General features: G+C 34.8%; 1 protein-coding gene across 1 annotated transcript; it reads left to right on the top strand.

Annotated features, from left to right (window-relative positions):
- The first annotated feature begins 14,839 nt into the window (after positions 1–14,839).
- On the top strand, positions 14,840–15,265 carry LOC127108788 (uncharacterized). The gene has a single exon (XM_051046024.1). It carries the CDS (start codon positions 14,840–14,842, stop codon positions 15,263–15,265), a length of 426 nt encoding a protein of 141 aa, XP_050901981.1.
- The last annotated feature ends 2,121 nt before the right edge of the window (positions 15,266–17,386 follow it).

Raw genomic sequence — 17,386 nt, 5'->3', positions numbered from 1 at the left:
GACATGTGAGAGATCACTCATGCAAAATTTGGGGTCATTTGGAGGCCAGGAAGTGTGTGAACAAAAATTGGGAAAATGCATATCGTTGGTGTGACACAAATTGTCACACCCTAGTTCAAAAAATCATATCTAGCAAACCACAAATGAGAAATGTATAAACTCTACATGGAAACAAAGGTCAATGTGTCTAGTTTCACCACAAAAAATTTCAAGCTCATTGGATGCAACACGAGTATTTCACAATTGAAATGGCAAAGGGTGTCAAATATGCATACTTGTCAAGAAAGTTCATGCCAATTAAAATCCAGTCAACCAAAAAATGATTAAAAATCATAATTAAATACTAGACACATTCATGAACATGATGGAAAAAGTTTCATGATTTTTGGATGAAATTTGAGAGAGAAATGAATTTTCAAAGTTGATGAACAAATGGAACAAAACATGAAACACATAGCATGGCATATGGTCAAACAAGGGGTCAACGATGGCAAAGTTGTAATATGCGTGTCACTTAACAAAACTGTGCGTTTTGGGCAGGGAAAATGGAATGTTCCCATTGGTCCAAACCCAATGGAACAGTAAACTGACCAACCAAAGTTCAAACTTTCTGGTTTTAGAAACCCTTAGGGTTTATGCAGCCATGGCATTCAACATTTGGTTCATCAACATCATCATCAATTGAAATTCCAACAAACGAACAACTAACATGGCAATGGTAATGTTCATACAGCAACCAAACAACAGCATTCAACATGGTTCACATGGATTCTCTAGGCATGTTCATAAGGTTTCAAACAGCAGGGCATTAACATTTTCATCGAAACTCATCATCAGTCTACAGCATGGCCAACAGCATAGCAGCAAATACAAATAACAATAGCAGGCAACACTAGCAATATGTGAACAGGGCAAGTTTGCTGGAAAATTACTAGGGTTTCAACAACAGCATGGCCATGGAATCTTCATGTTATCATCAACATCAAAACCAAATTCGACCAGCACACAAACAACACATTATTCAGCAACAAACAAACACAAGCATGAAAAATTTCTGGACAGTTTAAGGTTTAACAGCAGCAGCATACATTCATCATCATTCAAATCCAGAAATCGACCAAGAACAAAAATCCCAGAAACAACAACCAAGCATACACATAGCATCATCAAACAACCCTTAACACAAATATGACTCCCATTTTCAGTAAATCATCTTGGACAAACCAAATCGATAGAAAACAAATTTGTACACAAAAATAAAAATCCAGATTTCTTGGTCATGACACAACCATTTTAAGCATGCTTTAGTTCATTAGAATCAGCACAACACAAACTAGCTAAAACATAGCATGGCATGGTAAAAGGAGAAGGTCGATTACTTACTTGTTTTGGAAGAAAATCGAAAACAGTGTGGCTTTGGTGGTTACAAGTGCAAACAGATGCAGGCCCTTAGTTGGTGATGATATATACTTGATGAAAAGCAGCTTGAGCAAGTCAATTTTCACTTGAAGCAAGAAATGCCATGGCTGTAGCTTTGGAGAAAACAGAATGAGGAAGAGCTTCCAGCTGGGATTCAAGAGTTCAAGATGCTTCACAATGTTGCTCAAAGGGTGAAGGAAGCAGGAATGCTCGAGCTCCTTGAAGCTTTGGCTCAGAATTTGCTAAAATGCAAAAATGCAAGAAGGAGAGTATGTGTGTTTTCTGTCGTGGCTGCTAGTTTCAAAATAGTGAAAGGATTGTCAAGTGGTAATGGCCAGGTTTGAGTTATTTGGAAGCTTGGACAGAAAAAATGAGATGCAAATACAGGGCCAGTTTTTTAGGATGTTTTGACAAGTTTTGGACATGGCCAAAGTGATGCAGTTTGAGAGAATGTTTGGTTTTTGTTATGTTGGTTTATGACTGCAATCTTTGTGTTCCAAATGACAGAAAAAGGAGGTATTCAAATCTGCTGCTAGCAGTGTTATCCAAAAGACAGAAAAATTCCTGAACCAGGCCCTCTTAGCAGTTGCTTTGTGGTTTTTAGTTTGAGTGAATTTTGGTTGGTCATGTGTTGTTACTGCTCAGGCCAAACTGAATTCAAAAATGACAGAAAAATCTGATGCATGAGGGCTGCTGTTTTGCTGGTCCTTCTGCTGTTGGCTGTTAGCAGGGTTCAATTTCTTTTTGAAGTTTTGACAGCTTTTGGTCAAAATGGCCAAGGATGATTTTCTACAGAAAGAAGTTTTTTTGTGTTATGCAGCCCATAGTCCTCAAATGATAGAAAATTTTTATCCATAAAATCTGCTAAGTGATATGGTACAAGTATGGTTCATGGATTGATGAGATGGACTTGTTGCAAACATGTACTTTCTTCCCAATTCCAAGCAAGTGGGCATGGCTTCTTCTGTGGTTTTGTGCTGCTAAATGAGGTTCAACTAACAGAAAAACAATGATGCACAATGCTGCTAGGTTGTGGTACAAGGCATGGTTGTGGAAGCATGGACAAGTATGGTGAAATTGTACCTTTCTTACAATTCAAGCAACCAAACAATGGCCTCATGTACTGCATATTTTGACTTTGCAAACACATTCTAAATGACATTTCTGAGCTTTTCCAATTGGCCAAATGCTAGAAAAATGTTTAAATCAAAAAGTCAACTCTTGGTCAAACTTGCATTTAAATGAGAAGAGTCAAAATATGCCATTTTGATTGGTGAAGTTTTGGCACATGAAATTTATATTTTTGGAAAGAGGGGATCAAATGTGACTTGTAGGAAAAAAACCACCAAAATTGGCCAAACGGTTTGAGAGATATGGCCTTTTGAAGTTCAAGATTTTCTGAAATCGATTCGATCATAACTTGCCAACCACACATGGGAATTGAGAGTTCTAGGACTTTTTGGAAATGGGAGAACAAGATCTTCAACTTTCATGTTGGGCAAAAATTCATTTGAAGCTTGTATCATGATGTAAGTTTGAGGATCAAGACTTTCCATTTATGGCAGGTTTCAGTTACAGGTCCAGTTTCCATTTCTGGAAATTTTTGATCTGGCTTCAAATTCTTCCATGATGAGGTTGGACATGACATATGAGGCTTGTATAGACATGAATGAACTCCTTCAAATCAATTCCATCCATCAAATCACTGATTAAATGGCCAGTTGACCAAGTTTGACTTTCTGTTGACTTTTCTAGGGTTTTGCATGATTGAACCACTTCTGATGAATTCCAAACCCTAATTCCTTGAGACCTTGATTTCCAATGATGTCCCAAGTTGTGTGAATTCTTGATTATTGGTCATGGTGCCCAAATTCTGCAAGAATGGCCATCATCCATTGCTTTGGCTGACTGTTGACTGTCTTTGACCTAATTGCTGATAATTGCTTCAACTGCAAGCAACAAGGTTAGACTGACAATATTTTTGTACTTTTTGGATGATAAACATATGAAAAGCAATAATATACAAATGCAAAACATGCTTGGTGATCAAGAACCACACACACAAGGCAACCTACCCACTAGGAGGGAAGCAAAGGCATGCAATGATCCTTGAGGCTATGATATGAGATGATATGGGCCATGAGGGATCTTAGGGCCAAAATTGGGGTCTTACACATGGTCTCTTACCATCGTGAGTAAGCCCTAACCATCCCTAACTATAAATGCCTATAAGTATCTCATACCTGCATAGGGATACCACACACCCTTGTACTTTTTGACAAGTACATGACTTAATCGACTAACCCTAGTTATCAATCGACTAAGAGCTTCCAAAACACGATAACCTTAATCCCAAAAAGGAAACCCTGAATGGCTATATGTTTTAATCGATTAAAGTAATTCTTAATCGATTAAGAGGTCATTTTCCTTGCTCTAATCGATTGGACTAAGTCCTTAATCAATTAGAAAGTATAAAAACCTTTCCAATTAATTAGGAGTGCTCCTTGTTCAATTTCACAAATGCCTTGTTAGATTTCAATAGGTTTTAAGAAATATAAAAGGTTTTTTGAAAATGTTCTTGTGTATGTGTGTATGTGTATGCGTGCATGCGTGAACTGCCTTAGTAACTCAAGAGTTACTCTTATACCTTTACATTAAACGAATTACTTAGATATGTGTTAAATGCAAGACCTACCATGAGAGCTTTCACACTTCCCTTCGTTCATAACTTTCCAGCTTCAAGTTCCATTGCTTGATTCAACATTGATTTAGAACTTCATATTGAACTTGACTCATATAACTGACGATACTTGAGATAACTTATTGATCATACGCCACCATCAAAGATTCACCAAAGACTTCACGAAACTCTGTTTGACCTTAAGTGTTGTCATAATTAAGGTGAATTGATATTTTGATCTAGCAAAAGAACATATTGAATAATAAAGACTCCATGTGAATGTCATTTGACATAAAGTTTTGTCATTGTTAAAACCAACAAGACCGTCTAACGATTGTAGACACTTATAGATGTAAGCACATAAATTCACTTTCTTCCCCTTTTGACGATGATAACATGTCTCTAAGGGAAGTGGCAAAAAATAGATAGATAAAATTTTGGAATGGTTAAACTCCCCCTTACAAAAAAAGAGTATACTCTACTCTCCTTGAGATTATACTTCTCCATATTTGGCATAATAAAAAAGACGGGTAAAAAGATATGCATGCACGTAAGTCATATAAAACACATAGAGAAATGGTTTAAGATAACTAATTTAGTTCTTATGTAAAAAGAAATTTTCCTTCGAAAAGGGTTTAGTAAAAATATTTGTTAGTTGATTAGATGAGGACATAAATTCAATTACGTCATCCCCTTTTTCAACATGAATTTGACCTATCTAATATAAGAAATGAGGTTAACTGAGGTATCGCGACACCTATCAAGATTGCAAAACTATAATGTCATAATCAAAGAAAGAAACATAGCTGAGGAGTTTCAAAACGAGAGGTTGCTAGTGATTTCTAAAAGGTTATGCTTTGCTGACATGACAAACTATAAAATTCAAAATATAGAACTAGAATATATCATTTGGTAGAAAAAAAACTATAGCATGATGCTAATTCTTACCCATGGAGTGACCTATGTTTGTTTAAAATATATGTTGATGGATTAATTAGGAGATGTATGCATGAAAGCAAATTCAGAAGCATCTTATGGCCCAATCATAAATTAACTTATGGAGGACATCATAATAGAGAAAGATCATCCACAAAGATCTTACAATGTGTGTGTGTGTGTGGGGGGGGGGGGGGGGGGGGGGGGGGAACTCTATTCAAGAATAGTGCAAAATATGTAATAAATTATAATGAATTCCAAAGAATATGTGGTATCTCAATGAGGAATGAAAATCTCATTCATAACATGATAGAGGTTGAACCTTTTGATTGATGGGGCATCGATTTCATGAGTCTTTTTCCCCCTTCATAATTTAATTTGCATATTTTAGTGTGTTGATTATGTTACTAAATTAATTTAAGCAATAACTAGTGTTTCTAATTACACCCCAATTATGGTTAATTATTTAAAGAAGTATTTCTTTCTAGATTTAAGATAACGAGAGTTCTAATCAGTGATGGAGGAATTCATTTTTGTAATAATTATTTGAAGAATGTACTAACCAAATTTATCGTCAATCACAAAGTGGTCATGTCATATCATCTACAAACAAATGGACAAGTTGGAGTATCCAACAGACAACTTAAGAAAATTCTGAAGAAAACGATTAACTCATCTCGTAAAGGTTATGCCAAAAAATTAGATAATGCATTGTGGGCATACTACACAACATTTAAAACTAATTTGGGTCTCTTTCTCCTTACCAACTAATGTAGACTAATGCTTGTCATTTACCTGTAGAACTTGAACATAAAGCATATTGTGCTATTAAATTCCTAAATTTTTATCTGACTAAATCAAGTAAGAATCGACTACTTAAGTTGAACAAACTAGAAAAAAATGAGATTGCATGCATACAAAAATGCATTAATATACAAAATAAGAACAAAAATATCATAATAAAAATCTAATTAAGAGAGATTTTTTTGAAGAACAAAAAGTATTACTATTTAATTATAGGTTGAGAATTTTTCTAGGTAAAGTAAGTTCAAATGGTCATGTCCCTTTGTGGTGAAAGTTGTATTACCACATAAACACTTGATATGCAAGACCCAAAAACTAATACAATTTCAAGGTTAATGGACAAAGGATAAAATTCTATTATAGAAGAAAATCATATAGAATAAAGATGTCTTAGAATTGACATATCATTAAAGAATCATCGCACGTCAAGTTAATTATGTTAAACGATCGCGGGTAGGAGTCAACCCATAAAAAAATATTTTTTCCGTTTCATCTTTTATTTTTCTATTGAAGTGGCCACATGTCATCGTAAATACGGAGAATCTCTAAATTTAGAAATTAAACAAAATTCAATACATGACCAAATCTCCAAGATCTTTAAGAAGACTTGATATACTTTTTTTTATCTTCAACCAAAATTTATGTGTAATTTGAGTTTTCTTTCTGTTGCAATATTTTAATTCATCCCACCCCGGTTACGACAGTTTCTACAATTGGTTTTGTTGTGAAAACGATGCCGGAATTACAAAGTATAATTGGTTTCTTATCGGTAAGAAAACAATAAGAACATAATGAAATTGGTTAAAAACCAATATTCTTTACTTTCTTTTTAAAACAAGATTACAAGTGTTACAAAATAGCAAATAACCTCTCTCACCCTAATTAGGATTTTTATTATTCAATAATGAAAGACTAGTATGCTATTTATAAGAAAACTAACACACTACACTAATGAGATTTTACACACAAACCCATTACACAAGCTAACCTAGAGAACAATCTAACTTAAACAATTGGGCATAACAAACATACCCAATTCGACATGCTAACAATCCTAGCATATTTCAAATACAACATGTGAACAGACTTCGACGACAAGCTAAGGTCATGTCGAATTGTCAAACCAAGAAGTTACCCTTCGACCATACTAGAGTTCTATCTGATATCTCACAAATCTCCACCTTGGAACAAACTCTATAACATAAAGGGAACAAACTATCTTTCTTCATGCAACTTTATGTACTGCATATGGTGGTTATCATTAAGAGACTTCATCTCGTCATCCATGACTTTTCGGCATTTAGTCTTATTTCGACTCCACATAACTTCCTTATAGTCTCTAGGTTCTTCATCTAGAACCATACTTGCATAGATTAAGGTATAAGCTATGAGATATGCATACCCAAGTCTTTGAGGTGGCTTGATCACTCTTCTCGGCCTATCTCTTGCCAACAGATAGTCATCGATAGTTTCCTCATCTTCTTCAGTATCTTTAGCATCATGTGCTTCGTCTTAAACTTGATCTAGGATACACAAATCAACATCGACATGTTCCACCTCAACATGAATCTCTTCTTGTTCCATCTCTTCTTCAAATATTTGTGCACTTCGAATAACGTCATTAATTTTCTTGAAAGTCATCTCAGTTTCATTGAAAGCTACATCTCGACTGGTGATACACCTCATGGGACCTGGCTCTAGGAACCATAAACTATAATCTTTGACTCCTTCAGGGTATTCCATGAACATGCATCTCAGAGCTCTAGGTTCGACCTTGTCCTACCTAATGTGAGCATAGGTTATGCATCCAAATACATTAAGTTTATCGAGAGCTCTGAGATGCATTGACCAAATTTCTTCAGGTGTCTTCATATCTAAGGCATTCAAAGGGCATTTGTTTATTAGATATGTTATTGTCGAAACATCCTCTACCCAAAATACATTCTTTAACCCATCACTAGTCAGCATGCATCTAACTCTTTGTAAAATGGTTTGATTAAACCTTTCAGCCAAAACCATTTTGTTGGGAGTATCTGCAGTAGTTATGTGCCTTACAATACCAGAGGCTGCACAAAAACTGTCGAACGCCTCATTGCAAAATTCAAGGCCATTATCGGTTCTCAACCTCTTGACCTTCCTGCCAGTCTGATTTTCGACCAAATTCTTCCAACTTTTGAAGTTCTCAAAAGTTTCAACGTTAGTCTTCTGGATGAATACCTATAACTTTTTGGAATAATCATCAATTATGGATAGAAAATACCTTGCTTTTGAATGTGATGGACACCTCACATGTCTCCAAAGATCAGCATGAATGTAATCAAGGGATCCATGTGTTCTTTGTTTTCCTTGATTGAACTTCACTCTACAAGATTGTCCATGTACACATGGTTCACAAAACTTCAGCTTTTCGGCTTTGTCTCCACCAAGTAGATTTTGTTTCCCCAATTCGACCAGGCCCCTTTCACTGACATGGTCCAATCTCATGTGCCAAATTTCTGTCTTCAACAAAGGTTTCGTGGATGCAACATTCGCAGAACCATTGACAACTTCGTCCTTAAGGGTATACAAGCCCTATTTCTTCACGCCTCTTAAGACTTCCTTCGAGCCCTTCATGACTTTTAGAATACTTTTCTCTCCTTGGAAAACATATCCTTTCTTGTCGAATTCACCAAGAGAAATCAAATTTCTCTTCAAATCAGGTACATACCTGACTTCAGTCAATAACCTTATTGACTCATCATGGAGCTTGAATCTCATAAATCCAACACCTGCAATCTTGCAAGCTTTATTGTTTCCAAGCCATACATATTCACCATCTTGATCACATAGTCCCTCGAACAAGTATTTTTTTTTGGAGTCATGTGCCAAGTGCAACCTGAATCCATAATCCACTATTTACTTGAGTTATCGTTTGAAACCACAAGAACATCAAATGAGTCAAAATCATCTTGAACAATGGTTACGTTTCCATTATCCTTACCTCCATAATCTTTCAGGCATTCAGGGCACACTTTGCTTGTATGACCCACCTTCTAACAGTGATAACATCGAATACCAGATGCATCACCACTATAAGAATTTTGTTGACTTTCGTCCTTCTTCTTCTCGAACTTGCCATATCTCTTTGTGAATTTCTCCTTAATCGACAAACCTTCACTAGTAGAAGATGGCATGTGCTCCTTTCGTTCGTTTAAATCCTTAGAGTACTAGGCTGATTGAACTTCTTCAAAGGTCAGAGACTTTCTTCCGTACAAGAGAGTTTCTTTGAAGTGAGCATGTGTTCTGGGCAAAACACACAACAATAACAACATTTGATCTTTATCCTCGATTTTTACATCGATATTTTCAAGATCAAGAATCAGTTTTTTGAACATAAGGACAAGCTCAGCCATAACTTTTTCTTCACTCATCTTGAATGAATAAATAGCTTGCTTCAGGTAGAGGTGATTGACCAATCATTTGGTCATGTACAAACTTTTGAGTTTCTTCCAAAGACCCAACACCTTCGCCTCCTTCGAAACCTGTCGTAGAACCTTATCACCAAGGCTCAATAATATGGCATCGTGGGCTTTCTCTACCATAGTCAATTTTTATTTGTACTTTAACGCAACGTCCATGGTTGTGGCTCCCTTCAACTCTTCTAAACAATAATTTTGAACCAGTAGGGCTTTCATTTTCAAGTTCCACAGGCCGAAATCGTTTACTCTGGTAAACTTTTCAATCTAATACTTTGTTGACGGCATCTTCTCCATGCCCACCGCACCAATTTGTTATGAAAACGATACCGAAATTACAAAGTATAATTGTTTTCTTGATCGGTAAGAAACCCACAAGGGTAGAAAAGAAGAAAATAATAAGAACACAATGAAATTGGTTATAGACTACTATTCTTCATTTTCTCTTTGAAACAAGATTACAAGTGTTACATAATAGAAAATAACCTCTCTCACCCTAATTAGGATTTTCATTATTCAATGATGAGAGACTATTATACTATTTATAAGAAAACTAACACACTATATTAATGGGGTTTTACACACATGCTCATTATACAAGCTAACTTAGCGAACAAGATAACTTAAACAATTGGGCATAACAAGCAGACCCAATTCGACATGCTAACAATCCTAGCATATTTCGACTACAACATGTGAACAGACTTCAACGACATGCTAAGGTTATGTCGAATTGTCGAACCAAGAAGCTACTCTTCGACCATACTAGAGTTCGATCCAATATCTCACAGATCTTCATCTTGGAACAAACTCTATAACATCAAGGGAACAAACTAGCTTTCTTCATGCAGCTTTATAACTGCATACAGTGGTTATCATGAAGAGACTTCATCTTGTCATCCATGGCTTTTCAGTATTTAGTCTTATTTCAAATCCTCGTAACTTCTTTATAGTCTCCAGGTTCTTTATCTAGTACCTCACTTGCAGAGATTAAGGCATAAGTTATGAGATATGCATACCCAAGTCTTTGAGGTGGCTTGATGACTCTTATCTGCCTATCTCTTGTCAATAGGTAGTCATCGTCAGTTTCCTCATCTTCCTCAGTATCTTTATCATCTTGTGCTTCTTCTTCAACTTGATTTAGGATATGCAATTCAGCATCGACATAATCCACCTTAACAGGAACCTCTTCTTGATTAATCTCTTCTTAAGATATCTGTGCACTTCGACTAACGTCATCAATTTTCTTGAAAGCCATCTCAGCTTCAATAAAAACTACATCTCGACTGGTGATACACCTTCTGTGATCTGGCTCTACGCACCATAGCCTATAAGCTTTGACTCATTTAGGGTATTCCATGAATATGCATCTTAGAGCTCTAGGTTCGACATTGTCCTACCTAATGTGAGCATAGACTATGCAACAAAATACTCTAAGTTTGTCGAGATCTAGTGGATGTACCGACCAAATTTCTTCAGGTGTCTTCATAACTAACGCAGTTGAAGGACATCTGTTTATCAGATATGTTCCTGTCGAAACAGCCTATACCCAAAACACCTTCTTTAACCCAACACTAGTCAAAATGCATCTAACTCTTTCTAAAATGGTTCGATTAAATCTTCCAGCCAAACCATTTTTTTTGGAGTACCTCTAGTAGTTATGTGCCTTGCAATACCAGAGGCTACGCAAAAATTGTTCAATGCCTCATTGCAAAATTCAAGGCCATTTTCGGTTCTCAACCTCTTGACCTTCCTGCCAGTTTGATTTTCGACCAGAGTCTTCCAAATTTTAAAGTTCTCAATAGTTTCATCCTTAGTCTTCTAGATGAATATCCATAAATTTCTGGAATAATCATCAATTATGGATAGAAAATACCTTGCTTCTAAATGTGATAGACACCTCGCAGACCCCTAAAGATCAACATGGATATGATCAAGGGATCCATGCGTTCTTTGTTTGCATTTATTGAACTTCACTCTGCAAGATTTTCCAAGTACACACAAAACTTCAGCTTTTCGACTTTGTCTCCACCAAGTAGATTTTGTTTCCCCAATTCGACCAGACCCCTTTCACTGACATGGCCCAATCTCATGTGCCAAATTTCTATCTTCGACAAAGGTTTCGTGGTTGCAACATCTGCATAACAACTTACAACTTCAGCCTCAAGGGTATACAAGCCTTGTTTCTTCACGCCTCTTAAGACATCCTTCGATCGCTTCATGACTTTTAGAATATTTTTCTCTCCTTGGAAAACATATCCTTTCTTGTCGAATTCACCAAGAGAAATCAAATTTCTCTTCAAATTAGGTACATACTTGACTTTAGTCAACAACCTTATTGACTCATCATGGAGCTTGAATCTCACAAATCCAACACCTGCAATCTTGCAATCTTTATTGTTTCCAAGCAATACAGATCCACCGTCTTGATCACATAGTTCCCCGAACAAGTCTTTGTGTTGAGTCATGTGCCAAGTGCAAACTGAATCCATAATCCACGTTTTACTTGAGTCGCCGCTTAAAATTACAAGAACATCAGATGAGTCGAAATAATCTTGAACAATGGTTGCATTACCATTATCCTTACCTCCATGATCTTTCAGGCGTTCAGGACACACTTTTCTGGTATGACCCTCCTTCTTACAGTGATAACATCGAATACCAGATGCATCAACACTATAATACTTCTGCTGATTTTCACCATTTTTCTTGTCGAACTTGTCATTTCTCTTTGTGAATTTCGCCTTAACCGACAAACTTTCACCAATCGAAGATGGCTTGTGCTCCTTTCGTTCGTTCAAATCCTTAGAGTACAAGGTTGATTGAGCTTCTTCAAAGGTCTGAGAATCTCTTCTATACAAGAGAGTTTCTTTGAAGTGAGCATGTGTTTTGGGTAAAGCACATAACAGTAACAACACTTGATCTTCATCCATGATTTTTACATCAATATTTTCAAGATCCAGAATCAGTTTGTTAAACATGTCCAACTGTTCAGCCAAAACTTTTCCTTCAGTCATCTTGAATGAATAAAGAGCTTGCTCCAGGTAGAGGCAATTGACCAATGATATGGTCATGTACAAACTTTCGAGTTTCTTCCAAAGATTCGACGTCGTCGTCTCCTTCGAAACCTGCCGCAGAACCTTATCATCAAGACTCAATAAGATGGCATTTTGGGTGTTCCCTACCATAGTCAACAAAAATTATCCTTTAACGCAACGTTCATGGTTGTGGCTCCCTTCAACACTTCTAAACAACTCTGCTGAACCAATAGGACTTTCATCTTCAAGCGCCACAGACCGAAATCATTCACTCTGGTGAACTTTTCAATCTCATACTCCATTGACGACACCTTCTTCAGGCTCACAACACCAATTTATATGAAAACAATGTCGGAATTACAAAGTATAATTGGTTTCTTAATCAGTAAGAAACCCACAAGGGTAGAAAAGAAGAAAACAATAAGAACACAATAAAAATGGTTATAAACTGTTATTCTTTGCTTTCTCTTTGAAACAAGATTACAAGTGTTACAAAATAGAAAATAACATCTCTCATCCTAATTAGGATTTTCATTATTCAATGATTAGAGACTAATATGCTATTTATAAGAAAATTAACACATTACAATAATGAGCTTTTACACACATGCTCATTACACAAGCTAACTTAGAGAACAAGTTAACTTAAACAATTGAGCATAACAAACAGACCCAATTCGACATGCTAACAATCCTAGTATATTTCAAGTATAACATGTGGACATACTTCGACGACATGTTAAGGTCATGTCGAATTGTCGAACCAAAAAACTACCCTTCGACCATACTAGAATTCGATCCAATATCTTACAGGTTTTGAAGTTTTCGAAAAGAGGTTGGGAAAAAAAATTCTGACTCAAAGGCTAAAGTGTTCCTTTCATTTTCAATAAGCATGTAATTTTAAAAATCTTAGATTAATCAATGTGACACAACTCTATTTGTTAATGAAAAATTTAAGACAGTTAGTTATTTAAAACCCGAGTTAATATTGAGTTTTTGTGTTAGTACTTCCCTCAACACTTGATAAGTTCATTTCTTGAAAATTCATTTTCACATGTATTCTTTCATGTTCATGTGCGAGCTATATTTTCTTGCAAATTGAAACAACTTCTGTCTCCAACACCACTTAAATGCAACTTTTTCGGCTCCACTCATCAAGATATCTACAATTGTAGCATTTTTATCTACAACTAAACTATATCATCTACTAAAGTTATCCCTTACCTACCACACTCATGTCAAAATGACGAATCCCTCCCATCACCAACCAACAACCACATTTCCCAATTTATTGAAAAACCAAATAGCATAATCACTAAAAAAAACCATTACTATTCAATATCCATTCATCCTCCATTGTATTGAATCTTTTTATAAACCCCTATCACTCATCCATTCAACATAATTTTGTGGAAAAAACTCAATTTAAAAAAAAAACTTTAAACTAAGGGTGGTGGGTGTATAGAGGTCAAAGTTAACTGAGTTTGACCTAATATGTTATTCAACCCTTTTAAATTTAATGAGTTGAGTTATTGTCTAATACGCAATTTTACTATCAAAACCAACTAAATCAACATAATCATCTGTGAGTTAATTTGGATTTCGTGTTGTGTTTTAAATAAAAAAATTAATATTTTTTTATTTAAAAAAGATTATAACACAACTCAATACAATTACAACTATTTCTAATAAATATTCACAAAATACGTTATTTACGTAAATGTTATAAACAAAAATAAGGTTTTGAACGAGGAATTGTGTATTAGACAATGATTATTAACATTTTTTTTATTTAAAACACAAAACACTCAGTCTTTAAATTACAAAGATTTATTGACCTAGGTATATTATTGGTGGTGAATAATTTTTTTTAGTAATATATTAATTTTATATTTTCATTTAAAATAATAATAATAATTAATAAATCATTAATACTATATCAACAAGTTGGGTCAACAGATTGAGAAACTCAAACTCGATACTCGAAACAAAATTATATATATTGTTGCGGTTTGAATTGGATACCCATAAATAAACAGATTCAAATAACTTATAAGTTAGTTCAATTTGGATCGACAAATTTGCGAGTAAATCGCACATATGAATACCTCTACTTAAAAAGTACAAAAATTATGATTGACTTCTTTCTATTTTTAGGCATAGTTAGTCCCTAAGTCCCTTAACTTTAAGCAAAGTTTCATTTTGTTCCTCTAATTAAAAAATGTTATATAATGGTCCTTAACTTCACTCTCGTTAAATTTTTTTGTCCACTCCATTAGTTTGAGTGAAAAAACGTTAACTATGGTTGAGGTGGCATGTCAGGTATGCTAGTAGTATAATGAACACTCAACTTTTATGTTATAAACGATTAAGGGTTCGTGGTTTCCTATTCCTCATCTTCGTTCTTCCATCTTCTATCTTTGTTTTTTACTATTCATCCATCTTCCATTAGTTTGTGGCTTCCTTTTCTTCCATCTTCCATCATGTTCCTTTTTCTTCTCCAAATTATGGTAAAATCACCATCTTCCATCAGTGCTTCAATGTTAAAGAATGCAAGCAGTGCTTCAATATCAAACAACCAAAGCATTAGTACATTTGGATCAATGCTTCGTAGAAATAAGATAATGAAGTGTTTTTGCCAAGATGAAAGTGTTCTTCGTATTGTTACTGATTTAAACAATATCAACTATGGAAGAAAATTGTTAGGTTGTAGAATTTACATGAATCGCATGGATAAGGGTTGTAATTTATTCAAGTGGTTAGGAGATGAATTTGTTAATGAAATGGATTTGAATCTTGAAAGACAAAAGAAGAAAATTAACAAACGGAAGAATGAGGTTATCCACACTAGAGGATGGTTGAAAATATCCATTGTGATTGGGATATTGAGCTTAGAGTTTAACCTTTTGTTTGTAACAATGTATTTTAATTAGGATTAAGGTAATTCATTATTCTATTTTCACATTATGAATTTACTCTTATGTTGGTTTAATGAAGAATGTTATTGTCTATTTTAACACATTAGTAATGTTTGTTCATTATTCTCTGTTTTAACACTGATACATAACTGGTATAAATCTTGGAACAAAATAAAACCTGTGAAACATGTAACTAAACAATATTCAATAACCTAATGTCATAATAAGGCATATCTATAACATTCCAAAAAGTGATACAAAAATGCATTATAAGTCATTGTCAGTAAGTCATTATAAGGCCTATCAATAACATTAAAAAGAGGCATTATAATGCATATCAAAAATATTACAAAAAAAACATTATAAGCCATTGTCAGTAAGCCATTATAAGGCACATCAATAACATTAAAAAAGGCATTATAAGCCATATCAGTAATCCATTATAAGGCATAACAAACATCACAACAGACATCAAGGTTGACTTCAAACATGCTTCCCACCCTTTTAAAGCTTTTTTTTTCTTTTCGGGTAGCGAATGAGTTGAAACTGTTGGTTGAAGTGACTGAATTGAAACAGATGGTTGTGGTGGCTAACTTGAAACAAATGGTTGTGGTGGCTAACTTGGCTCTAGCAGCTACAAAGACAGAGTTGAATGCCTCTGGCATATTATTGACCAAAGTGTCACAGTCTGTACTTGTCCTGAATCTTGATTTACTCCAGAATCGTGGTGGAATATTATTGATATGTTTGAATGCCTCTTCATTAACTCTCTTGATTTCAATAATGCAGACTTAAATACCTGTAACATTGAAGGGACTTAAATAATGCAGACTTAAATAATGTATACTTAAATAATGCAGACATTTCATACAGAACAATAACTGAGTTAAATAATGCAAACATTTTATACAAATAAAGGTATACCTAACACAAAATCTTTAGTCAACATTACCAAGTAACTCCTTAATAGCTGGTAACAAACCCTGCAATCAGAAAGTTTCTTGTTAGATTGATAAAACATTTGGTGATATTTTAAAAATTGTGAAATAAGTAGAATTCAAGGTGAGAGTTAACCTTTTATTGATCACTTATGAAGGTATAGGTTTTTCACAATCTGACTCCTCCCAAATCCGTTGTCAATAATTCTAAAAACCAGCTCCATAGTCTTTAGTTTCACCCTCAACAACAACATATGTAATTGGAAGCATTTGGTCATTTGGGTCTCTCCCAATGATAGCTAGTATTTGTCCATCATAGTATCCCTTTAAGAAACATCCATCCAATCCTATAATAGGTATGCACTTGAAAAAACTTTCCTTGTAAGCTTTGAAGCATATATACATCCTTCAGAAGTGAGGATTCATTTGCCTCTCAGGGTGTTCACTATTTTCCTCTTCTCTTTGAAATGGATAACTTGTAATTTTAATAGTTGATCATGGGTTTTCCCTTAACAGTTCATGGCCATAATCATGGATTCTTATATATTGCTCCCTAAATGAATCATCCACAATGTCAACAATATGTGTCTTTACTCTATATGCAAGTGTCTTTGTTCATTCCTACATTATACTTTTCATGTGTCTTCTCCATAATATCACTCAACTTCAAAGTTGGGTTCTCTCTAACATTGCTTTGAATCTTTTTGCCTAACCAATTGGAATTTAGGAACCTAATCTTATAATCCCTATTACATGTATGTTTGTCCACTATTGTCCTCAATTATAAAGTTTCTTGACCTTTTGTATTTGCACAATATGCCTCCCATGGACAACCATCCTTGCACTTCACTCTCATAAACCATAGTACATGCATGTTTGTCCACTATTGTTCATGTTTTTAGTATGTTACAGGTGATAAATCATACCTTAGTCGTATAGTTTTGTTATCTTCTTCAATGGAGTTGGTTTGTGGAACTATTGTTGCTATCGTCTTCAATGGAGTTGGTCCGTGGAACTATTGTTGATATCGTCTTCAATGAAGTTGGTATGTATAACTATTGTTGTTATCGTCTTCAATGGAGTTGGTAGTATAACTACCTAATCGTCTTCATTTTCCCTAACCTTTCAGCTTCATGCCTTTCTTATATAATTTCACAATATTTACAATAATATTAAAATAAATAAACTTCACATCATA

The sequence above is a fragment of the Lathyrus oleraceus genome, chromosome 1 (genome assembly GCF_024323335.1).
Source record: "Lathyrus oleraceus cultivar Zhongwan6 chromosome 1, CAAS_Psat_ZW6_1.0, whole genome shotgun sequence".
Lineage (NCBI taxonomy): Eukaryota > Viridiplantae > Streptophyta > Magnoliopsida > Fabales > Fabaceae > Lathyrus > Lathyrus oleraceus.
Note: the sequence above shows the minus strand (reverse complement) of the source record. Positions and strands in the feature narration are given on the sequence as shown.

Excerpts from the sequence above, each read along its gene's own strand:
- LOC127108788 (XM_051046024.1), top strand. The coding sequence starts at position 14,840 with ATGGTAAAATCACCATCTTCCATCAGTGCTTCAATGTTAAAGAATGCA.